The sequence below is a fragment of the Stegostoma tigrinum genome, chromosome 34 (assembly GCF_030684315.1).
Source record: "Stegostoma tigrinum isolate sSteTig4 chromosome 34, sSteTig4.hap1, whole genome shotgun sequence".
Taxonomy (NCBI): Eukaryota; Metazoa; Chordata; class Chondrichthyes; order Orectolobiformes; family Stegostomatidae; genus Stegostoma; species Stegostoma tigrinum.
Genome location: NC_081387.1, coordinates 3,934,544 through 3,960,789, shown reverse-complemented (window position 1 = coordinate 3,960,789; position 26,246 = coordinate 3,934,544). Strand labels below are relative to the sequence as shown.

The 26,246-nt window shown below is 43.6% G+C and overlaps 1 protein-coding gene across 1 annotated transcript in view; it reads left to right on the top strand.

The window, feature by feature from the left end:
- LOC125446366 (uncharacterized) overlaps positions 1–24,630 on the top strand; it is a 281,544-nt gene extending 256,914 nt beyond the window's left edge. The window contains 1 exon segment of the mRNA XM_059639405.1: positions 20,588–24,630. Coding sequence (XP_059495388.1) covers positions 20,588–21,799 — 1,212 coding nt within the window. The 3' untranslated portion in view covers positions 21,800–24,630.
- Positions 24,631–26,246: the final 1,616 nt, after the last annotated feature.

Genomic DNA, 26,246 nt, shown 5'->3' with positions numbered 1-26,246 from the left:
TTCTCCAAGAGAAGAAATTCTTCTTTGTTTCTGTCATAAATATGCAAACTCTTTAGTGAGATTATGTCTCCTGGTCCTTCAGTCTCCCACAAGGGGAAACAACCTTTCCACATCTATGTGTCAAATCCTCCAAGAATCTTGTATGTTTCAACAAAGTCACTTGTTATTTTTCCATATTCCGACAAGTACAGGCCCAATCTACTCAATCACTCCTCATAAGACCATGCCTCCATGCCTGGTAAGAGCCTAATGAACCTTCTCTGGACTGCCTCTAATGCTGGTATATCTTTCACTAGATAAGGGATCAGAAACTGTTCACAGAATTCCAGCTGTCGCCTGACTGGTTCCCTGTACAGCTTTTTTGCAAAATATTCCTATTTTTATATTCTTTTCCCTTTTAAATTATAGCCAGCATTCCATTTGTCTTCCTCTACCTGCTAATCTTGCATGTTTCTCTTTTGTGATTTAGGCACAAGTACTCCCAAATCCCTGTAACCCTGATGCTTTCTTCAATCTTTCTCCATTTAAATAGGATTCAGCTCCTCTATTCTTCCTTTAGCTTCACATTTTCCCACATTATATTCCATATACCAAGCTTTTGCCCACTGTTTATATCCCTCTCTCTTCTCACTGGGCCATTTCAGCAAAATTGGGCCAATATTCACAAGCTTAGCAAAATGGGAGGCAATCACAATGAAACATAATGTGAAGGGGTTTACTAGAGTGGCTGCTGACAGATTCTTTCTGCTTGTCGGGACTTTAGGACACGGCAGTGTCAGAACAAGGAATTAATCATTTAGGACAGAGATGTAGAAAAACTGCTTTATTTGAGTTGTTGTTAAATTTTGTAATTCTTTGCCCCAGACAGTTGTAGATGCTCCATTGCAAATATATTTAATGCTGGGGTTGACAAAAGGTATGGACTCTTGGATAATTGAGTGATATGAGGTGGCAGGCAGGAAAGTGGAATTGAAGCTCAAGATCAGCCTGATCCTGTTGAGCAGTGCAGCAGGATTGAACCAACTATATGGTCTACTCCTTTTTCTCGTGTCACGCAAAAGGACTCATCAATAAATCACACAGATCTAACACACATATGCACAAAATAATCTTACAGTGGTGAAACACACCTTTAGAAAGCATGGAAAGTTGTCCAGTCCAGTAACTAATGACATGCCACACTGACTACTTTTCTAATAGATAAAAAGAAAGACCTGAAGTTGTAACAGCAGTGAGTCATCAAAGAGAAATAACAGAAAATCAAATTACAGTTCAATAAAGCCACCAAATTATTGCTAAAGTCAAGAATTGGAGAAAATACTAGCATCCAAACATTCAACACATCCAAGGAAAAGCTCAGAAAGGGCAAGAGGGAGGTAGGAGAGAAACTAGAGAAAAATGCAAGTTCAGGGTTAGGGAAGGGGAGACCGGGATAACAATTTTTAAAAAAAGTATTGGAAAACAAAGGATCATCGTAGTGGACTGTTTTCAGAAATTGGCCAAATTCTTCCTCCCAGGTTTCCATAGGACCTTGAAAACCTGACAAAGAAGTATCAACTTTTTTTTACAACGTAGTAGCATGAAGAGAATCACAAAATTAATGCATCAATTAAAGTATTTCACACAAAGTTAAAATTCAGAATGCATTATATAAATCCAAAATTGAAACTTTGCCAAAAGCAAGCTCATAAACAACATGCAGGTGGCATAAGGTGATTACAGATGACCAAGGACATGAAAAACACTGAAAAATGTTTACCATGAAGCACAGATAGTTTAAAAATGCATTTTGGGCCTTCAATGAATCCAATCACATATAACCCATAACGAACAAAGGAAATTGTTTTCATTAGTAATGTGGTTTTCCAGGTGACAATGAAATTACAGAAATTACCAGCTTTTCAATTGGGTCAAATGAACAATCTTAGGCACATTGTAGACTTGAGGTCTGAATAAAGTCTCTTAAAGACTGAGATGAGACCCAAAAACCTATACATTTATATCTGGATTTTAAATATACGTTTTGTAAAATATTTGTTTGTGTAGCTGAATCTATTGCTAAATGGATTTCAACATTGTAATATTTCTATCCAGAAGTCATTACATTAAATTTCGTTGTTAGTTAATGTATATTATCCACATTATTTCTAAATGTGTTCATTACTACAATGGTTATTTTTAGATGCATTTTTAGACGAATAGACTGTTTTAGTCATCCTAAATGACATAATATTGTAATCATTACAATAATATAATCCAGGATTGAATCCTGTCATAAAGTGTTGTTAAGTACTCATCAAAAATTGTACATTCACGAAGACCCTACTGAGGAAACAAATAAAAAATTCTCAAATTCTTGCATTAGGATTTCATGCACTGACAATAGGTACCTCAAGTGATGCATTTCAAGTGTAATGTACCTTCATACAAAGGTAAATTTAGCATTTGGAGAGAAAATGATACAGACAGGTTTACAGACAGAATTCATAAGCATTAGCTCTGGGTAGTGGACAGATGGCTGTACTGGTGATGTTAAGGAAAATGGGTACAGGTGTGAAATTATTTTAGCAAGATCGTTCTCCAGGTGGAGTCCAAACAAAACACTGTCCAGCTGCAGCTCAATTTCCACAAGGACACATTTGATTTTGGGGAGGCAAAGTTGTGAACTTTCTTTGCAGAATGGCCTTTGAATAATGAACAGTTTTGATAGAGGAAAGGAGGACCACTCGTGATTGATGTGGTTCAGTCAGAACTGGCAGTGGATAGATAAACCAGTTGTGTAGCTGATTTCACCACTTGGCCTTGAGAAACAGTGATATCGACCTGGAGGGAAGTGTGTCAAGGTAATTTTGAGAACAAGGTATAAAGATGGAATGGTTAAACCAGACTAAAATCTACAGGAACATAGTGGTGAATGGAGGGCAGAAGGCAGACAATTGGGAGATGAGACTTATCTGCGACAAAGACCAGACAATCTACTTTTTTTGGTGCTGACTGAGGGACAGCAGGGACAACTCCTTCGCTCCCCCTTAAAAAAAGTGACATAGGAGTTTGTATATCTGTCTGAGACAGCAAACAGGGCCATGGCTTAAAGTATCATCTGAAAGTTAGAACATCTGACAGTGCAACATTCCCTCCAGTGCACCTGAGTGCCACAGACAATATGACACCCTTGAAAACATGTTCCAGCTTCATATACAGATTAGGTGCGAGTTCATTAGTAAGCGAAAAAACATCAATGTTGTTGAGACTTTCATAGTTGTCTATATGGAATTATCATTCCTTGTTGAGGTGTTCACATTTGGTGCAATTACTTCATTAAAATTGTGCCAAATATGATCAATGAAATTTCACCAACTCATTTTAATACCTGAGACTTTCATGGACTGAAATAATTTTCATAAAGGAAGAAACACGGACCTAAAATTGCTGCAGTGATCACCTGACCACAGACTGAGACAAGTTTCCTAAAATAAATGCAAGTTAAACGCAACGACGTGAATCAAAATTCACATATTTCAAGAGGTGTGGGATTCAGATCTGTAACTCATGGTTTAATTCACATTTGTCTAATAAGTTGGGGATGTAAGGCAGAAATTCAAGGAGCTAGGGTAGAAGCTTAGAGCTAGAACAAACAGAGTTGTTATCTCTGGCTTGTTACCCATGCCACGTGCTAGCGAGGTGAGGAATATGGAGAGACAGCAGTTGAACACATGGCTACAGAGATGGTGCAGGAGGGAGGGATTCAGATACCTGGATAATTGGCGTTCATTCTGGGGTAGGTGGGACCTCTACAAACAGGATGGTCGACACCTGAACCAGAGGAGTATCCTGGGGGGAAATTTGCTAATGCTCTTTGGGAGGGTTTAAACTAATTGAGCAGGGGGATGGGAACCTGAATTGTAGCTCCAGTGTACAGGAGGTTGAGAGTAGTGAGGTCATGAATAGGGTTTCAAGGTCACAGGAGTGTACCGGCAGGTATGAAGGTGGTTTGAAGTGTGTCTACTTCAATGCCAGGAGAATTTGCAGCATGGGCTGGTACCTGGGATTTCGATGTTGTGGCCATTTCAGAGACATGGATAGAGCAGGGACAGGAATGGTTGTCGCAGGTTCCGGGGTTTGGAGGTACCAGTAAGAGCAGGGAAGGTGGTAAAAGAGGGAGAGGTGTGGCATTGTTAGTCAAGGACAGTATTACAGTTGCAGGAAGGACCTTTGATGAGGACTCATCCATTGAGGTAGTATGGGCTGAAGTTAGAAACAGGAAAAGAGAGGTCGGCCTGTTGGGAGTTTTCTATAGGCCTCCGAATAGTTCCAGAGATGTACATGAAAGAATAGCAAAGATGATTCTGGATAGGGGCAAAAGGAACAGGGTAGTTGTTATGGGGGGCTTTAACTTTCCAAATATTGACTGGAAACGCTATGGTTCGAGTACTTTAGATGGATCAGTTTTTGTCCAATGTGTGCAGGAGGGCTTCCTGACACAGTATGTAGATAGGCCAAGAAGAGGCAAGGACACATTGGATTTGGTACCGGATAATGAACCAGGCCAGGTGTTAGATTTGGAGGTAGGTGAGCACTTTGGTGATAGTGACCTCAAATTGGTTACGTTTACTTTAGCGATGGAAAAGGATGGGTATATACCGCAGGGCAAGAGTTATAGCTGGGGGAAAGGCAATTATGGGGTGATTAGGCAAGACTTAGGATGCATCGGATGAGGAAGAAAACTCCAGGGGCTGGGCACAATTGAAATGTGGAGCTTGTTCAAGGAACAGCTACTGCCCGTCCTTGATAAGTATGTACCTGTCAGGCGGGGATAAGTGGTCGAGTGAGGGAACCGGGGTTCACTAAAGAAGTTGAATCTCTTGTCAAGGGGAAGAAGGAGGCTTATGTAAAGATGAGGTGTGAAGGCTGAATATGTTCATTACTACAATAGTTATTTTTAGATGCATTTTTAGATGAATAGACTGTTTTAGTCATCCTAAATGACATAATATTGTAATCATTACAATAATATAATCCAGGATTGAATCCTGTCATAAAGTGTTGTTAAGTACTCATCAAAAATTGTACATTCACGAAGACCCTACTGAGGAAACAAATAAAAAATTCTCAAATTCTTGCATTAGGATTTCATGCACTGACAATAGGTACCTCAAGTGATGCATTTCATGTGTAATGTACCTTCATACAAAGGTAAATTTAGCATTTGGAGAGAAAATGATACAGACAGGTTTACGGACAGAATTCATAAGCATTAGCTCTGGGTAGTGGGCAGATGACTGTACTGGTGATGTTAAGGAAAATGGGTACAGGTGTGAAATTATTTTAGCAAGATCGTTCTCCAGGTGGAGTCCAAACAAAACACTGTCCAGCTGCAGCTCAATTTCCACAAGGACGCATTTGATTTTGGGGAGGCAAGTTGTGAAGTTTCTTTTCAGAATGATCTTTGAATAATGAACAGTTTTGATAGAGGTGTGAAGGCTCAGTTAGGGCACTTGAGAGTTACAAGTCAGCCAGGAAGGACCTAAACAGAGAGCCAAGACGAGCCAGATAGGGACATGAGAAGTCTTTGGCAGGTCGGATCAAGGAAAACCCAAAAGCTTTCTATGGGCATGTCAGGAATAAAGAAATGACGAGAGTAAAATTAGGGCCCATCAAGGACAGTAGTGGGAAGTTGTGCGTGGAGTCCGAAGAGATAGGAGAGGCACTAAATGAATATTTTTCATCAGGATTCACACAGGAAAAAGACAATGTCGTCGAGGAGAATACTGAGATACAGGCTATTAGACTAGACGGGATTGAGGTTCATAAGGAGGAGATGTTAGTAATTCTGAAAAGTGTGAAAATAGATAAGTCCCCTGGGCCGGATGGGATTTATCCTAGGATTCTCTGGGAAACTAAGGAGGAGATTGCAGAGCCTTTGGCTTTGATATTTATGTTGTCATTGTCTACAGGAATAGTGCCAGAAGACTGGAGGATAGCAAATGTTGTCCCCTTGTTCAAGAAGGGGAGTAAAGACAACCCTGGTAATTACAGACCAGTGAGTCTTACTTGTGGGTAAAGTGTTGGAAAGGATTATAAGAGACAGGATTGAGAATCATCTAGAAAGGAATAATTTGTTTAGGGATAGTCAACATGGTTTGGGTAGGTCACGTCTTACAAACCTTATTGAGTTCTTTAAGAAGATGACTAAACAGATGGAGGGTAAAGCAGTTGATGTGGTGTATATGGATTTCAGTAAAGCGTTTGATTAGATTCCCCATGGTAGGCAGTTGCAGAAAATATGGAGGCATGGGATTGAGGGTGATTTAGCGGTTTGGTTCAGAAATTAGCTAGCTGTAAGAAGACGGAGGGTAGTGGTTGATGGGAAATGTTCATCCTGGAGTTCAGTTACTAGTGGTGTACTGCAAGGATCTGTTTTGGCGGCCACTGCTGTTTGCACATTTTATGAATGACCTGGTTGAGGGCGTAGAAGGATGGGTTAGTAAATTTGTGAATGACACTTAAGTCAATGGAGTTGTAGGTGGTACGGAACAATGTTGCAGGTTACAGAGGGAGATAGATAAGCTGCAGAGCTGGGCTGAGAGGTGGCAAATGGAGTTTAATGCGGAAACGTGTGAGGTGAATCACTTTGGAAGGAGTAACAGGAATACAGAATACTGGGCTAATGGTAAGATTCTTGGTGGTGTGGATGAGCAGAAAAATCTCGGTGTCCATGTGCATAGATCCCTGGAAGTTGCCACCCAGGTTGATAGGGTTGTTAAGAAGGCGTATGATGTGTTAGGTTTTATCGGTAGAGGGATTGAGTTTTGCAGCCATGAGGTCATGTTGCAGCTGTACAAAACTCTGGTGGGGCCGCGCTTGGAGTATTGTGGATAGTTCTAGTTGCCGCATTTTCAGAAGGATGTGGAAGCATTGGAAAGGGTGCAGAGGAGATTTACCAGGATGTTGCCTGGTATGGGGGGAAGGCCTTATGAGGAAAGGCTGAGGGACTTGAGGCTGTTTTCGTTAGAGAGAAGAAGGTTAAGAGGTGACTTAATAGAGACATACAGGATAATCAGATGATTAGATAGAGTGGACAGTGAGAGCCTTTTTCCTCAGATGGTGATGGCTAGCACGAGGGGACATAGCTTTAAATTGAGGGGTGATAGATATAGGACAGATGTCAGAGGTAGATTCTTTACTCAGAGAGTAGTAAGGGCGTGGAATGCCCTGCCTGCAACAGTTGTAGACTCGCCAACTTTAAGAGCATTTAAATGGTCATTGGATAAACATATGGATGCTAATAGAATAGTGTAGGTTAGATGGGCTTCAGATTGGCTTCACAGGTTGGTGCAACATCGAGGGCCGAAGGGCCTGTACTGCGCTGTAATGTTCTACGTTCTAAGTTCACAAAGTAGCAAATGAAAGATTGCCTGAGCTTCCATGAAAACAATGAAGGCAGGGTCAGGAACACATAAATTAACCCTAATTTAGCCAATGCTGCTCAGTAGCGGTACAGAAAGAAAGAATAGATTCATAACAGGTGAAAATGGAAGGTTTAGCCTCTCTTGCACCCTAATCCCTCACCCCCGATTCCACATCATCATCTGAGAAGACAATGACGGGTGAAAAAGCAAATTGGGAAAACAATCATTTACTCACAATTCAAAGTTGTAAACCTTTACCGTGCTGAGGATATGAGTTATAGTTTAACAACAGCAATCTCAGGTTAAAATTCTAACATCTCAAAGACTCTAAGGACTTTTAAGCTGTACATATCGAACATACAACAGTACAGGCCATATGGCCACCATGTCTGTGCTTTATTCCCTGTCTGTTCATGTGTTATCCAAGTGCATCTTAAACAATGCTAACGTATCTGCTCCTACCACCTCTGTTCACAATACGTTCCAGTGTAGCCTTCATTCTTCCTGTCTGTCCCAGACTACTCTGTTTGTTTTAAATTTATTTCCTGTATTTGTGCACATATTTAATTTTGCACTTTATCATTTTTCCCCTGGAGTTCATAGCTAATAAAATTCCTCTTTTACTGAAGGAAACTTTGAATATCTTCTTCATTTTGATCTAATGTGGAGATGCCAGTGTGGACAAAGTCAAAAGTCTCACAACACCAGGTTACAGTATTATTACCAGGCTTATTTGCAGTCACAATCATCGATGTAGTAACTACATTTATAACTACATAATATCAAGAACTGGCCAAGATCATACAGGTCACAGCAAAGATTGTATCTCAGCTGTAAATTGAAGACTGAAGATCAAGAACCATCTGAGCCAAGCTGTTCCAGTACAGCTACAACACTGGCATCTACCCAAAAACATGCAGAATTGCTCTGATACGTTCTGTCCAAACTTTCACAAATTAACGGTTTCTGAAACACTTTACAGCGAATTAAGTGTTTTTGAAATGCAGCTAGATTTTGTCATTTAGGAACTATGATAATCAACATTTGCACGGACATCTCCCACAAACAGTGATGTGATATTGTTTGCAGGATCTATATTGACCAGGATATCAGGGACAACTCACCTACATTGACCTGAGAGGGCAGATGGACCCTTGGTTTAACCCATCTGAAAGAAGCTATCTCTGATAGTGCAGCACTCCCTCAGTATTCAAGTCTCTGAGTCCTGAATTCACAACTTTCTTATTCAGCTGACAATAACTTAGAATATTTTCATTGTACTATATTCATTCAGTGTTCACTAATGTTGGTCATCATTGAAGACTCTTCAGATACTGTAGCAGCCCTTCTCCAAATGCAGCAAGACTTGGGCCAATGTCGCGGTTGGGCTAATAAGTACCAAGTAATATCCATGCTGTTTCAGTGCCAGACAATGACTACTTCCAATAAGAGAGAATCTAACCTCCACCCCTTGGCACTGAATGGCATCATTGACTTCCCGCGCTATCAACATCTTGGGAGTTACCACTGACAAGAAGCAGAACTGAACTAGCCATATATTTGTATGTAAGCCAGTCACAGGCTAGAAATCCTGCAGCGAGAAACACACCTCCTGAACACCTCAAAGCCTGTCCACCACCACCAACAAAGCACGAGTCGGGAGTACGATGGAATACTCCCAAGTGCTTCGACAAGTACAACTGCAACAACACTCAAGAAGCATGACACCATCCCGGAGAAAGTTTGAATGGCACCACATCCACAAACATTCATTCGCTCTGCTGTCAGCACTCAGCAGTGGCAGTGGGTACAATATACAAAACGTACTACAGAAATTCACCAAGGTTCCTTAGCACCTTCCAAACTACAATAGCTAGAGGGTCAATTAAATGCTGGCCCAGCCAGAGAAGCCTACACTCCAAGATAATAAAGTGTGTAGCTGAATGAACACAGCAGGCCAAGCAGCATCTCAGGAGCACAAAAGCTGATGTTTCGGGCCTAGACCCTTCATCAGAGAGGGGGATGGGGTGAGGGTTCTGGAATAAATAGGGAGAGAGGGGGAGGTGGACCAAAGATGGAGAGAAAAGAAGATAGTTGGAGAGGAGAGTATAGGTGGGGAGGTAGGGAGGGGATAGGTCAGTCCAGGGAAGACGGACAGGTCAAGGAGGTGGGATGAGGTTAGTAGGTAGGAAATGGAGGTGCGGCTTGGGATGGGAGGAAGGGATGGGTGAGAGGAAGAACAGGTTAGGGAGGCAGAGACAGGCTGGGCCGGTTTTGGGATGCAGTGGGGGGAGGGGAAGAGCTGGGCTGTTTGTGAGGTGCAATGGGTGGAGGGGACGAACTGGGCTGGTTTTGGGATGCGTGGGGGAAGGGGAGATTTTGAAGCTGGTGAAGTCCACATTGATACCATTGGGCTGCAGGGTTCCCAAGCGGAATATGAGTTGCTGTTCCTGCAACCTTCGGGTGGCATCATTGTGGCACTGCAGGAGGTCCATGATGTACATGTCATCTACAGAATGGGAGGGGGAGTGGAAATGGTTTGCGACTGGGAGGTGCAGTTGTTTGTTGCGAACCGAGTGGAGGTGTTCTGCAAAGCGGTCCCCAAGCCTCCGCTTGGTTTCCCCAATGTAGAGGAAGCCACACCGGGTGCAATGGATACAGTATATACTCTCCACCTATCTTCTTTTCTCTCCATCTTTGATCCGCCTCCCCCTCTCTCCCTATTTATTCCAGAACCCTCACCCGATCCCCCTCTCTGATGAAGGGTCTAGGCCCGAAACGTCAGCTTTTGTGCTCCTGAGACGCTGCTTGGCCTGCTGTGTTCATCCATCTTCACACTTTATTATCTTGGATTCTCCAGCATCTGCAGTTCCCATTATCACAAGCCTATACTCCATCTAGGTTAATAGGAAAGAGAAAATAGACATATATTGTGTTTTTTTTCATGCTGGCAAGGTGTAATGAGTGGTATTCAACAGGGATTGGTGCTGGGACCACAATGATTTATAATTTATATAAACCTCTTGGATGAAGGTAAGGTTGCCAAATTTGCTGATGACACAAAGAAGGAAGGTAGGTTGTGAACAGGACATAAAGAGATTACAAAAAGATATAGATAGGTGGGTGAGTGGTCAAAGATTGAGCAAATGGAGTAAAACATGGGAAAACATGATGCTCTGCATTTTATGAAGAATAGAAAAGAAGTTATCTAAAAGGTGAGAAGTTGCAGAACTCTGAGATGCAGGAAGACATGGATGTCTGAGCGCAAGAATCGCAAAAGGTTAGCTTGCAGATACAATAAGTCATTAGGAAAACTAATAGAACATATAATGTGAGGGGAATTGAACACAAAAATCGGTTCTGAGGAAGGGTCACCAGGCTGGAAACGTTAACTCTTTTTTTTCTTCACAGATGCTGCCAGACCTGCTGAGCTGTCTTCTATCAGGCAGAAGATACAGAAGCTTAAACACACACACCCACAGGGACAAGAACAGCTTCTTCCCTGCTGTTATTAAACTGCTGTATGGACTTACTAACTTCAAATAATGTTGATCTTGCTTTGCAAACCTCCTGTGTAATTGTAACCTTGTATGCCGCACTTTGTCTTGGCACTCTGTGATCGGCCTGTACTGGTTGCAAAACAAAGCTTTTCACTGTACTTAGGTACATGCAATTACAATAAATCAAATCAATTCAAATCTGGCTTAACCACTCACCCATGTGCACCTTTAACACAATTGTTCCCAAACTACATTTGCTCTCTTGCTTCTAGACAATCAGCTGTTTCCCAAGCCCAGGTGATGTAGATTTATACCCTTCACCATCAGAACTGATTATCTGATGGTACCAGATATATGGCTTGGAGGAGCAGGGACATGCACCAAAACATGGGAGGAATGTATTGCAAAGTTGAGGCATAAGCTGAGTAGATGGGAGCACCACTCATGTTCTGTTGTGAGTAAAAACTTGTCATCAGGTGTGAAGTACTCTTGGTGCTGCTGTATGTGGTACAGTCTTTGTCTGTTCCCAGGGCCTGTATATTGCTGCAGTCACTAGAACATAGAACATAGAGCACAGTACAGGCCCTTCGGCCCACAATGTTGTGCCAAACTTTTACCCTAAACCTAAGGTCTATCTAACCTCCACCGTTACCTTATACTATCATCCATATGCCTGTCTAATAGCCGCTTAAATGCCCCTAATGAGGCCAACTCCACTACCCTCTCCGGCAATGCATTCCACATCCCAACCACTCTGAATAAAGAACTTACCTCTGACGTCTCCCTAATATCTACCTCCTTTCACTTTAAAACTATGTCCCCGCATAAAAGCGACCTCCACCCTAGGAAAAAGTTTCTGGCTGTCTACTCTATCTATGCTTCTGATCATTTAGTACACCTAGAGCCACTCGAGCCATCTTTCACTTTATCTGGAGGTCAAAGATGGACCGGATCAGAAGGGACACCATATACAAAGCTCTCAATAAGGAAGGGAAGAATGTACCCAACGCTGCCCTCATCCTGACGGCCACCGTTGTACGTGGTTGCATCAAGCTGTGCATAGATTCGCAGTATACAAACACCACATGTTGCTACGTACTGAGATTCCACCTGTCCCCGGTATTATGAAGGGCAGGTCTGGCCTCATTGCTGCAAAATTCTCCAGTAGTTAGATCATTCTGTATCACCTGTCACTTATGGAAAAATTAGTGAAAGAAAATACATTTGACCACAAATCCATTTGGATGTGGTCAGCATCAAGCATTCTCGAGACCCTGTGGAAAAAGGAGGGGGTGGATCCTGTTAGGTTGTTCCTTGATCTGACTGTCATAGTCATTTGGTTGAACACCTCATTGCCAGAACTTTACAAAGCACCAAGACCTTGCTCAGCTGGTGGTAAGAAGGCACTACCTCTTAGATCCTTCATGCATGCCTGTGTGCCACTGCATGCTGCCCTCAAAGTAGTTGTTGGGGGCTGAGATTGTCACATATCTCCTTTTGGAATGTGTCTTTGCAAAGGAAATCAGGAGTGAGATGCAGTAGTTTTTTGTCAAGGTTTGTCCAAGCAGCTCCAAGACGAAGCACTTTGTGCTCTATCGTCTGTTCCCTGAGATGAACACCAAGACAAACATCAACTGTGCCTGGAAGACCACCAACTTGGTGAAAGTCGCTCTTTGGTCTGTCTGAAACCTGTTCGTCTTCCAATGCAAAGAGCTGACCTCGATCAAAAGTTGCAGTCTGGTATACGAATATTGCAAGGTCCAGGATAACATGCTGAGGAATTCACTAAAGCTTGGGACAGCCACTGACAAAGTGCAGTGGGGAAAGACCACCATCTAAGGTCTTTCTGACAAAGTACAATGCAGGTCTGTCAAATTATCGGACCATCCCAGTGCCTCAAACACATGTAAATAGTACTTTGCATAATTAAGAAATGCTGTTGAGTCTGTCGTTGCTATACAGAAAGTCAAACCTCAATGAATGTTTGTTCTCAATATACGCAGAAGGTACAGCGCTGAACTGCTTTAGTAACCGTGTATGTACGTAAAGAGTTTATTATGAATACAGAATATTTTTGCAAAACAAAATGGGTCCGTGATTTACAGTGGGTGATCTATCGGATTTAAAGCAGATCTCCAATGTACAACCTCATAAATTGAGGGTATTTTGTTCATTTGTGGGAATGTGGGTGTCACTGCAACAGCATTTATTGTTGATCCCTGGTTACCCTTGAGGTGGTGGTGAACTGCCTACTTGAACTGCTGCCAGAGCAGCAAAAATCACTAAACTTTCCCCTCACATGAACATTTCAGAACCGAATAACAACAGATTCACCAGGAACTCCAAATGTAACAATGTTACTGGATTCTGAGAAATTGTCCTAAAAACAAAGAATAGAAATAATTACCCACATTGAAAATAGCAGACTCTGAATAATACAGAACAATAGTTCTCCATGCTCTGTGTAAAAGTGAGAGTGCCCTCCACTAGTCTGAGATTTAAAATGTGGGGGTGCACTCCTTCCTGCTATACTTTGTACCTAGAGGACAAACCAACCAGGGATTCGGCTCCAAGTCCGGAGGTCAAACCCCTCACCTTGCTGCTGAAATTACCGTGAAAGTCAAAAGGACACATTGACCTCATCAACAGATTGTTGGTTTTTAATGAACCACTAACATGGGGATGGAATTTATCTGGCAGGACAAGAATAGACATTGGACACTGTGTTGATTGTATGTTTTTAAGAGGTGTGTTTTGTCCTGGTTTCTTTCAGAGAGAGATTGGGAACAGCGGCCAAGCAGTCGAGGAGAAGATTAGCAATTTGTGAAGACTTGGGTTATTTTTAAAAGTTGGAACACTAGAAGCAGCCTGAGTGAGTGTGTGTAAGCTCTCACAGCTCGAAGCTTTTCAGTTAACTTTCACAGTTGCTGTTGGGTCTTGAAGAAGTGAAAATTATTTTTTCCCCTCTCTCGATTACAGACAAACGCTGAGCTTCTCGTCCTGGGTTACAGGATTGCATGTGAGACAACTCTGCTTGCCTATTCTCAAGTTTGTTGTTACTGTATTGGAACAGTTACTGTTCAGTCGTAAAATGCTATATTATTCTGCAAACTTTCCAAGAGAGTTAAGTTATTCCAAGTTCTTTTCTCTTTTGTTGTATTTTAATTATAGTGTTGGAATAAATTGTGTTTTGCTGAAAGGTTGAATTGTTTGACCAATCAAATTGCATTGGTAACGCAGCACCTGACATTTAACTTCAAAATAAGGAAAAGTTAGAGTCTCGGCTATTTTGAAGTGGTCTGATCTGTTCCACAACAACATTATCTCTCTTCAAAAGCTGTGCCCACAACTTCCCCATCACAATGACCATGAGAACGGGTTTGATGCAAAATATTAACTCTTTCCTCACAGAAATGTCCTTGTAATTAATGTTAAAAAAATTTACATTGTGACAGTAATATCTCTAACTAGAAGAAAACAATGTCAACATTTATCAGGTCTGTCCCGAAATCTCGTGAAAATCCAATATCTCCAGAAATAGCTAGGCAATTGCAGACAAAAATTCACATTTTGTGATAAAACGTGGGAGAGATTTTCTCTGGAAGTGCCTTCCTGTGTTTGAGGGAGACACAATCCACTTCCTCAAACATTAACTGAATTACAGCCCCAAACCCAGAAAGCTCCCCCTTCACTGAAGTCATTTAAAACATCCACAGAGACTCAGCGCAATTCACCAAACCCCACACAATCCCGCTCCGAACTACATTACCCATGCGGCATGTGGGGACCGCACCTGCGCAGCGAATAGAGGTTGTATTGATGAGTGATAATGGGAACTGCAGATGCTGGAGAATCCAAGATAATAAAATGTGAGGCTGGATGAACACAGCAGGCCAAGCAGCATCTCAGGAGCACAAAAGCTGACGTTTCGGGCCTAGACCCTTCATCAGAGAGGGGGATGGGGTGAGGGTTCTGGAATAAATAGGGAGAGAGGGGGAGGCGGACCAAAGATGGAGAAAAGAAGATAGGTGGAGATGAGAGTATAGATGGGGAGGTAGGGAGGGGATAGATCAGTCCAGGGAAGATGGACAGGTCAAGGAGGTGGGATGAGGTTAGTAGGTAGGAGATGGAGGTGCGGCTTGGGGTGGGAGGAAGGGATGGGTGAGAGGAAGAACAGGTTAGGGAGGCAGAGACAGGTTGGACTGGTTTTGGGATGCAGTGGGTGGAGGCGAAGAGCTGGGCTGGTTGTGTGGTGCAGTGGGGGGAGGGGACGAACTGGGCTGGTTTTGGGATGCGGTGGGGGAAGGGGAGATTTTGAAGCTGGTGAAGTCCACATTGATACCATTGGGCTGCAGGGCTCCCAAGCGGAATATGAGTTGCTGTTCCTGAGCCTTCGGGTGGCATCATTGTGGCACTGCAGGAGGCCCATGATGGACATGTCATCTAAAGAATGGGAGGGGGAGTGGAAATGGTTTGCAACTGGGAGGTGCAGTTGTTTACTGCGCACCGAGCGGAGGTGTTCTGCAAAGCGGTCACCGACACTTCTGCCATCTACAATCCGACCCCACCACCCAAGACATTTTTCCATCCCCACCCTTGTCTGCTTTCCGGAGAGACCACTCTCTCTGTGACTCCCTTGTTCGCTCCACACTGCCCTCCAACCCCACCACACCTGGCACCTTCCCCTGCAACTGCAGGAAATGCTACACTTGCCCCCACACCTCCTCCCTCACCCCCATCCCAGGCCCCAAGATGACTTTCCATATTAAGCAGAGGTTCACCTGCACACGGGCCAATGTGGTATATTGTATCCATTGTACCCGGTGTGGCTTCCTCTACATTGGGGAAACCAAGCGGAGGCTTGGGGACCGCTTTGCAGAACACCTCCGCTCGGTTCGCAATAAACAACTGCACCTCCCAGTTGCAAACCATTTCCACTCCTCCTCCCATTCTTTAGACGACATGTCCATCATGGGCCTCCTGCAGTGCCACAATGATGCCACCCGAAGGTTGCAGGAACAGCAACTCATATTCCGCTTGGGAACCCTGCAGCCCAATGGTATCAATGTGGACTTCACCAGCTTCAAAATCTCCCCTTCCCCCATCGCATCCCTAAACCAGCCCAGTTCGTCCCCTTCCCCCACTGCACCACACAACCAGCCCAGCTCTTCCCCCCCACCCACTGCATCCCAAAACCAGTCCAACCTGTCTCTGCCTCCCTAACCTGCTCTTCCTCTCACCCATCCCTTCCTCCCACCCCAAGCCGCACCTCCATCTCCTACCTATTAACCTCATCCCACCTCCTTGACCTGTCCGTCCTCCCTGGACTGACCTATCCCCTCCCTACCTCCCCACCCATACTCTCCTCTCCACCTATCTTCTTTTCTCTCCATCTTCGGTCCGCCTCCCCCTCTCTCCCTATTTATTCCAGTTCCCTCTCCCCATCCCCCTCTCTGATGAAGGGTCTAGGCCCGAAACGTCAGCTTTTGTGCTCCTGAGATGCTGTTGGGCCTGCTGTGTTCATCCAGCTTCACACCTTGTTATCAGGCGTTGGACTGAATCAGGGCGGTGCATTGGCGCCCGGTGCCTGACGGGAGTTGTAGTCCTGACCTGCGCAGCGACCGTTGGCACCGAGCGCTCGGGATTTGAAATCGGACAGCCCGGGCTCGCGCGGCTGTCAGGGAGGAGGTGCTGGAATTGGAGGTGCGCCCCTGAAAATGGCAGCCCCGCCCGGAACTGGCATCGCAGCATCTTATTCTGACTAACTGTCAGCCCTGTTCGGATCTCTCTGACCTCCCTCTTATCACTGGATTTTGTCGTGATTGTTTACTGTTGTTTGATCGGGCAGTTCAGAGTCGTCTACGGTGCATAGGACGGGGTCACATGGCCGCCATACGAAACAGTTTGTGCCACGTTGCCTTCCCTGAAGAACAATTTGTTTTTCCGAAAAACGTTGAGTTTCAATATTTTGCTTTGTTTCTATTCCAAAAAAAATGTTACTAACGTCACCACATGGGGTGGTAAGGGTGAGGAAGATGCTTTTAAGAGAGCAAGTATCAGAAGAATCTGCTGGTGAGGTGAGATGAAAAGGATGGAAGAAGGCTGGCGTGAAGCACCAACACCAGTAAGGACCACTTGGGCTGAATGGCCTGTTCCTTACTGTAATGCTATGTAGCTTTCCATGGTGGATTTAAACTCATGTTCTCTGGCTTATTAATCCAGCACTGCAGCAATTCAACAGTGTTGTCTGCAGATAGTTAATGGATGAGAGAACAAGTATTTTTTGGCCAACCTCAATTTTGATTAGCACCTTCCTACTGTGAGTGTATCAGTGTTCACAGACAACTGCAGAACATGAGAGTGGTTTCTTGTTGATCTCACGGGTAAGTAGTTTCTCCCCTGTGTGTGTGTGTGTTAGTGTTTCTCCAGCATCAGTGACTGTGATCATCTCTCACTTTCCTTCCACGAAGTGATAAAGTTGGAATTAAGATGCTGAATAGTGACCTGGAACAGACAAAAGAGGCAACCTTCTTTCCTCCACCCAGACTGTCATCTTCCCAGGTGCCCTGAGATCAGTAGAAACGACAATAGGGTGAAGTGAAAAACGGGCGATCAGTTCATTGTCAGCTGAAATATCAGTGAAGACCAGTCAACATTTCAGTATATATGGAATATGAAAATACTAGAGAAATGTTTGTTTAGTGGTAATTTCTCCCCTTGACTTCTGAAATTATTTGAAAAAAAATACACACTGCACAGGATACGTTAAATGCTGGCTGAAGGGTTCCTGATTTATCCTGGGAAGTTAGATATACTGCACTCACTCAAACTGCGCATCCCAAAACTATCAAATCCGAGCCCAGGCTTTTGGGAAAGGCCTAGGCCTTCCCGTGAGATCTTTAAGGAATGTTTTAAAAGACATTTCAATAAATTCATCTCCCGATGTGGTGGTTGAATTGTTGGGTTATCAATCCGTAGATTCAGAGTTCAAATCCAACCACGGAAAGTTTTCAAATTACTGAGAGAAACAGATCAAATGGTCCATGCTGGTATTTATGCTTCACATGATCCCCTACTTCATTTCACCTATCAGCAGATCCTTCTGTTCCTTTTCCCTCATAGGTTCCATTGAGTCCCATTTGGTGAAAGTATATCCTTCCATTTATCTCTCCCTCCTGTGCATGTGCTGATCCCATCACTGCATGCTATCATCGCTACCCTTGCTGCTGTGGATCTTCATCTTCTGATCTGCTGTCAAACACAACCCACACTGATGTTGTCAGTTTGAAACCCTCCAAAGTTGAAGAATGCTATTCCCACACTAGAAATCTCTGTCAAACATTTACCAGGGGAACTGAGACAGCAGCTGCAATAAGTGAGGATTTATTCAGATGGGACAATGACAAGTTTAAATCTCCACCTGATCTACTGCTCAAAGTCACCTCCATTTCACTGGTCAGTTTCACAAGCTTCAGGAAACTCATGTTGCTGCAGAAATATTTGGATTGACTGTGAGAGACATCAATCAGAGACACAAAACGTTAATTCTGATTTCTCTCCAAGATGCTGCCAGGCCTGAGGAGCTTTTCCAGCTACCTCTATTTTTGTTGCTGCAAAAATATTTGGATTGGCTGTGAGAGACGTCAATCAGAGAGCCCACCCACTCTGCCCATTCTCTCCTCTTCCTCTTCCAGAGCTGGTTCACTTCCTGTAGGGACTGAAAACCAAGTGAGGAGATGGTGAGTGAAGGAGCAGCTTTTATACAAATTGTATCCCATAATATCCACACCAATCTTCAGGCAGTCTGACTGTCCTGTGGGTAATCAGGGGTGGAAATGTCCCTTATGCTGTGTGAGAAGATCCATTGAGAGAGCTGTTTACTCAGTGCTTTGTGCTGAACTGTTTGACTGGAGCTGTGTGTTGGATATTGAGTGTGTTTATTGGAAGCATTTCCCTCCTGATTTCCAGCCTGAGTGTTATTGGTGGTTCATTCCTGGATATGAGAAGGTGAGGTGCAGAGTGTCTGAAGATTCTTACTGACTTCCTTGAGCTCTGAGTGTGTTGGGTGCTGGTTATTATCCTCTAGACTGTGAATGGTCAGTTCTCTGTGTTGGGATCTGGATTGTTCCTATTTTTTCACAAATCCTTCCAAGCTCCCCATCTCCCTAGCCCTGTTAAGTCAGAAAAGAAGAAAATAGTTTTGTTCAAATAAAGCCTTTCACAACCACCACATGTTCCAAATCATTTACAGAATCATAAAGATGTATAGCATGGAAACAGACCCTTTGGTCTAACTTGTCCATGTCAACTAGATATCCTAAATTAATGTAGTTCCATTTGCTAGCATTTAGCTTGTATCCTTCTAAACCATTCCCATTCATGAACCCATCCATATGCCTTTTAAGTATTGTAATTGTACCAGCCTCCTCCACTTTTTCTGGCAGCTTGATCCATACGCACAGCATCCTCTGCATGATAAAGTTGTTCCTTAGGTCCCTTTTAAAATTTTCCCCTCTGACCTTAAACCTGTGCCCTCTAGTTTTGAACTCCACTGTCCTTGCAAAAAGACCTAGGCCAATCTAAATGTTTTCTGTTTTCATTTGATTTTACAGAACATATTTCTAAATGGAGTAAACTTTAAAGATATGCTGTATTGCAAAGACTGGTCTTTCCGAATACAAGTTGACATCACAGTGAAATGAGAACTCACTTTACACTCCACTCAACTGTCCTTTCCGTTGCCCCAATGGTGCCTGGGAAGATAGGGATCTGGAGGAAAGAAAGTAGCCACATTGTCTGGTCCTGGTCACTATCCTGTATCCCTGCTGGAAGCAGAGGGTGTGTGACAGAAAAGTGAGGAAAATGAATTACTTGTATCTTATCCCCCACACAGGGCAGTAACAGACTCGTAATCACTGTGGAACATTCGCTGAGGTGTCAGCCCTTCAGCAAAAAAGGAGAGGGAGTTGGAGTAAATCATGTTTCCTTTTCCTCTTTTACAGAAGGAATGCATCGTACTACATCAGAGATTACGGAGAGGATAGAAATCGCAGATAGGTCCTGACCATCATCCAAGGAACAACTGCACAACTGTGGGAAGACGTCCAGTACCTTCACAGGATTGCTCAACACATAGAAAGTTGGGCAATGAAAACATCATGTAGAAATAGGTTGGGTCGGGGAGTTTTGACATATAATTAGATCGGAAAATGGTCAGTGGTGTGGAGCCTTACATTAGAACAAACCTTCCTGAAAGTTCAGCTGTGGGTGATTGGTCAGGGTGAGACTGGGAAGAAGTGTGAGTGTCTACAAGTGTGATGAGAGCTTAAATCATTCATTTGATATTTCTAAATAAACCATTCGGAGAGATTATTTGCATCCTGGTGAAAGTGAAGCCTGATCTCCTGATTCAGAGGTAGGTACTCAACCATCATTCCACAACAAATTCCACATTTGTTTTTAACCACTTTTTCAGGCGGTTTACAACACACACATTGTGAATGCAGTGCTGGAGACCATGTGCCCATTTCTGAAGTTGTGAGATTTTGTCATTTACAAGGTGTACCTTTTGAGGGCACCTCTATGAAAGGCAACATACTGAAGTGTGGGATGAGCAACGAAGTATTTGTGCAGTCTTTGAAGCCCGTGAAACACCAACGCATTCACTCTGGAAGGAAGCCATTGAAGTGTGATGTGTGTGACAAATCTTTCTTGCATTTATCAACCCTCCTTGAACACCATCGCATCCACACAGGAGAGAAACCATTCAGGTGTGAAGTTTGCAACAAATCATTCTCAACATCATCAAACCTACGCAGTCATCTACGCATCCACACTGGGGAGAAACCGTTCACATGCGAGGTATGCAACAAATCATTCTTGAAGTCATCAAACCTGCGCAAACACCAAAGCATTCATACAGGGGAAAAACCCTTCACATGCAAGGTGTGTAACAAGTCATTCTTACAGTCGTGGACTCTACTCGAACACCAGCGCATTCACACAGGGGAGAAACCATTCACATGCGAGATATGCGAGAAATCATTCTCAATATCATCAAACCTCCGCAGACACCAACGCATTCATACGGGGGTGAAACCATTCACGTGTGAGGTGTGTAATAAATCATTCTCAATGTCATCAAACCTCCGTGCTCACCAACGCACTCACACTGGGGAGAAACCATTCACATGTGAGGTCTGTGACAAATCATTCTCGCATTCATCCACACTGCTCGAGCACCAACACCGCCATACAGGGGAGAAACCATTCACGTGCGAGGTCTGTGACAAATCATTCTCACAGTCGTCAAATCTTCGTGCACACCAACGTATTCACACTGGGGTGAAACCGTTCAAGTGTGAAGTCTGTGACAAAACATTCTCACGGACATCAAACCTCCGTGTACATCAACGCATTCACACTGGAGAAAAACCATTTGCTTGTGAGATGTGCAACAAATCATTCTCAAAGTTGACCAGTGTCTTTGCCCACCAACTCCGCACACACCAAAGAGTTCATCCAGAGGAGAAGCTACTCACTTGTGAAGTGTGTGACAAAACATTCTCAAAGTTATCGACTCTCCGCATACACCAACGTATTCACACAGGGGAAAAACCATTCAAGTGTGAGGTGTGTGACAAAGCATTCTCACGGTCATCAAACCTTTGTGTGCACCAACGGATTCACACAGGAGAGAAACCATTCACGTGCAAGGTGTGTAGCAAAGCTTTTACTCAGTTATCGAGCCTCTTGGTCCATCAGACAATCCACACAGGAGAGAAACCGTTCAGATGTGAGGTTTGTGATAAAGCTTTCCCAACATCCACACGGCTCCTGATGCACCAGAGGATTCACGTAGGGGAAGAACCCCTCAAATGTGAGGTTTAAAACAAATGATTCTTAAAATTATGGAAACTCTTGCTCCATCAAGGATCTAGTATCAGAGGGGATTAACACTTCAGGTGTGAAGTATGTGGCAAGGCTTTCACATTGTCAGCATGCCTCCTGATTCATCAATACACTTACGCAGGGCAAGTCTTGTAAGTGTAAGTTTTGTCATAAAATTGTTTTGATAATCACATTGGTTGACCTCCTAGAACATCAATGAACTCACACATGAGACAAAACCTTGCAATGTGATGTGTGTCAGGATTGTTTCATCCCCACCTCCTCTCTCACCAGACACCAATGTCTCCACATGGATTTCGAGCTGGGTCATCTGCTTCCATTGCACTGAGGGCTGTCTGTGTTGTTTACCCTCCAGTGTGCTCATAGTACGGGGTGGGGTGATGCTGTCATTCTGAAGCATTGTCTCAAACCGCTTCCTCCATCAGGCCAATTGTTTCAAGAAGTTCAATTTAAACTTTCTGAAGAAGCTCTGGGGTGGCATGGTGGCTCAGTGGTTAGCACTGCAGCCTCACAGCGCCAGGGACCCAGGTTCGATTCCAGCCTCGGGCAACTGTCTGTGTAGAGTTTGCACATTCTCCCCGTGTCTGCGTGGGTTTCCTCCGGGTTCTCTGGTTTCCTCCCACAGTCCAAAGATGTGCAGGCTAGGTGGATTGCCTGTGCTAAAATTGCCCGTAGTGTTCAGTGGTGTGTGGGTTATAGGGGAATGGGTCTGGGTGGGATGCTTCAAGGGGCAGTGTGCACTTGTTGGGCCGAAGGGCCTGTTTCCACACTCTAGGGAATCTAATCTAAAAAAACGGGTCCTGACCCAAAACGTCAGCTTTCCTGCTCCTCTGATGCTGCCTGACCTGCTGTATTCCTCCAGCTCCACACTTTGTTATCTCTGACTCCAGCATCTGCAGTTTTTGCTATCTCAATTTAATCATTGACCAGATCACCAAATGAAGACATGAATATATTTGAGGAGCTCCTGTACAAACTCAGCATCCTTCCACTGCAGCGTCAGGTACAAGTCATTCACTGACTCTCACTTTGACCAAGAAAACACTCAGATACTCAGTGGTTAGAAAGGCTTCACTTGCTTGCTTAGTGAGGCTGCCTGTGCAAGAAAGCTGGAGTTGTGCCCATAAGTAAGTGCTGAAGTGTAGTTTCAAGATGCCTGGTAAGTGAAATTACCAGACAAGAAAGGTGACATTCTGGCACATGATCTGTAGTTGAGGCAGTCTGTCACAGAGTTGCCTTTTAAAGTTTCAGCCTACAAGACAAAATTGGAAGTCCTTGTAAATTTTAGTTAGATTTCATTACCCACTGTGTCATTAACATCTGATGCAGTTTCTGAATAATCCCATGGGATCTATCTTGTTTGCATTTGTTATTGATGAAGTCTTTTTGACCACATTTTCTCTATGACACACTTACTTACCTAATGTTGGATGTTAGCATGTAATTTATGTCAATATTGTCAACATTTTTAATACTGTAAAGTTTATTGTTTGTTTAAAACTGTGGAATCTTGTGGCTTTATTTTTGGATAAGTACCTGGGAAAACTCAAGGACTGGAGGGAATTTGAGGACAACAGCTTGTATCTGTTGAGTGCCTGGATATAGTAAAACCAAAATGTTTCATAAGGATGTAATCAGACAAAAATAACTCAGAGACAGAGAAGGACATATTAGGAGGGGGTCACCAAAATTATGGCATCAGTAGAATTTAGGGAAATTCCTAAAGGAAAGAAGAGAGATAAAGATACAGAGAGGTTTGATGAGCGAAATGTGAAAAATGAAACCTGAATAACATGGCTGTCAAGTCAGATGAAGAGAGTTGGGGTTGGAGGAACGTACAGAAGGTAAGGACTGGAGCAACACAGAGATCTGACTGAGATAAGAGGCTAGGCATTACAAAGTTATGGACGGGCAAGGTCATGAAGCAATTTGTACTTGATTGTCAGGATTGGGCATTGGATAAAATTGTACTGCTTTAGTTGGTGATGTGAATTAAAGGCAGATTCACGTGTTGGAGGATCTCTTTGTGGGTCTGCTCCTGGTACTGGCCATTAACAAGTCCAGGCAGTGGGCCATGGAGGGGGTCATTATGGCCAACTGCCTGCCCGTCTTCTGTGACTATGTTTGGACCTGGGTGTCCCTGGAAAAGGAGCATGTGGTGTCTGCCAAAACTCTCGATGCCTTCAGGGAGAGGTGGGCACCGGAGTGTGGAGGGCCTTATTTCCTCGTTCAGTTCCATTTTGATTTGATCCGTACCCTCCCTGCTCACTTTTTCTTTCACGTAGGCATAGCCCTGGCCGAGGCTGTGCTTGTCACTGGTTCTTTGGCCACATGGGTTTTTTCCTGGTGGTGGGAATGTTAATAAAGTTATTCACATGCCTGGTGTTTTCACTGTGTCTTACATCTACATATAACAATAGAAAAAACAGGAGATTAGAATCTCCTCAGTTCAGGACTAACTCTGAGCTGTCTGGCCAGAGCCAGTGTACTTTGCAAAAAGGGGAAAAAAGGAAATAAAAGCAAATTCTCTTTAGGTGACAGGTCTTTGAGTAATATATTTATACTCTCCTGTCTGGTGGGGGGTGAGTGTCTACAGACCTGAGTTCCCTCAGCTCATCGTACCTTTGAAGTGATAACAGTGTGATACATTTACTTTATGCGCTTCCAAGATTCATTTCAAATCCTGAGAAAGATCTTGAGTCATTTATTCTTCATAATTTTGGTGAATTCAGAGCTTTGTGTTGCCACCTATTGTTACATCAATCAGCTGTATACAGTTATTATTTGCAATAAATCGAATTTTGTTTGCTTGGCCCAATCTACCTGATTTGTCATTGTGGTGTGTTCATTTTCACTGAAACATTCAGGATCCTACAGTAACAGTCCTATTTACAATATATTGGTTAATGTCACTGTGGGCTGGGATACTTTCTCCATCAATGGCTTTATAATTTCCAGATCACGGAAAGCAGAACAATTCCCCATGTAAGAAAGAAATTCATGTATCAACTTCCACAATCTCAGTCTGTCTGACATACCTTACAATGAATTATATACTTTTGAAATATGGCCCCTGTTGCAATAAGTAAATAAGAACCAGAAGCAGGAGTGGGCAGTTCAGCACCTCCTACCTGTTGTGCCATTTGATATGATCATGGCTGATCTCATCTCAGCCTCAACTCCAATTTACTGTCCACTCCCCATAACCCCTTAATCCATTACTAATTAAAAATCTGTTTCCTCCTTAAATTCAGAGCTCTATTGAGAGAGTTGTATTTAATTCTGGGCTTCGAGGGAGCGCGAGGTAGATTTACCAGAACGTTCTCAGCCTGAAAGGTTAAACTGGGGGCAGACAGCGCTGACCTGGAGAGGGACGGCGACGTTTGACAATTGGAAGGGCGCACCGCCAGTTCCCGCGCCTACCACGTGACAGCCGCTCGCGATCGCGCGCTCCCACATTCAAACTCCCCAATGGTGGGGTACCAACTGCGGCTACGCCAGTTAGAACTACAACTCCCGTCAGACACCGCAGCCCACACGCTCTTTTTTTCTCTTTCTCTCCACCTACATCACCGCCCCCCCCAGGATCAACTGTGCGCGCGCGGCGTCCTCAAATAGCATGGGTAATGTAGTTCGGAGCGGGATTGTGAGGGGTTTGGGTGAATTGAGCTGAGTCCCTGTGGAGGTTTTAAACAACCTCAGTGAAGGGGGAGCTTTCTGGGTTTGGGGCTGTAATTCAGTTAATGTTTGAGGAACTGGCCTGTCCCTCACTCCATCAGACACAGGAAGGCACTTCCAGAGAAAATCTTTCCAACAATTTCTCACCAAATGTGAGTTTTTACTGAAATGTCCGAGATATTTCGGAGATGTTGGGTTTTCACAAGATTTTGGGACAGAGCTGATAAATGTTGCCATCTATTCTTCTATTAGAGATATTACTGTCTCGATATAAAACATTTTAACACTATTTACAGGAATATTCTGTGAGGAAGGAGTTGAAATTTTGGATTATTTTATGAAACCCGCTCTAATGGTCAGTGTGATGTGGAAGTTGTGGACACAGCTTTTGTAGAGACAATGTCAGTGTCCAACGTCTATTGTTGTCCCATCAGATAAATTACATCCCCATGTTAGTGGCTCATTAAAAACCAACAATCTGTTGATGAGTTTTTATGGTCAATATGTCCTTTTGACTATCTTGGTAATTTCAGCAGCAAGGTGAGGGGCTCGAGCTGCAGGCTCGGAGCTGAATCCCTGGTTGGTTTGGTCTCCGGGTACAGAGCATGGCAGGGAGGAGTGCACCACAATCCTGGATTTTACATCTCGGACTTGTGGAGGGTACTCACACTCCTACTCAGCTCATTGGAGAACTATTGTTGTGTATTATTCAGGGTCTGGTATTTTCAACCTGGATAATAACTTTGCC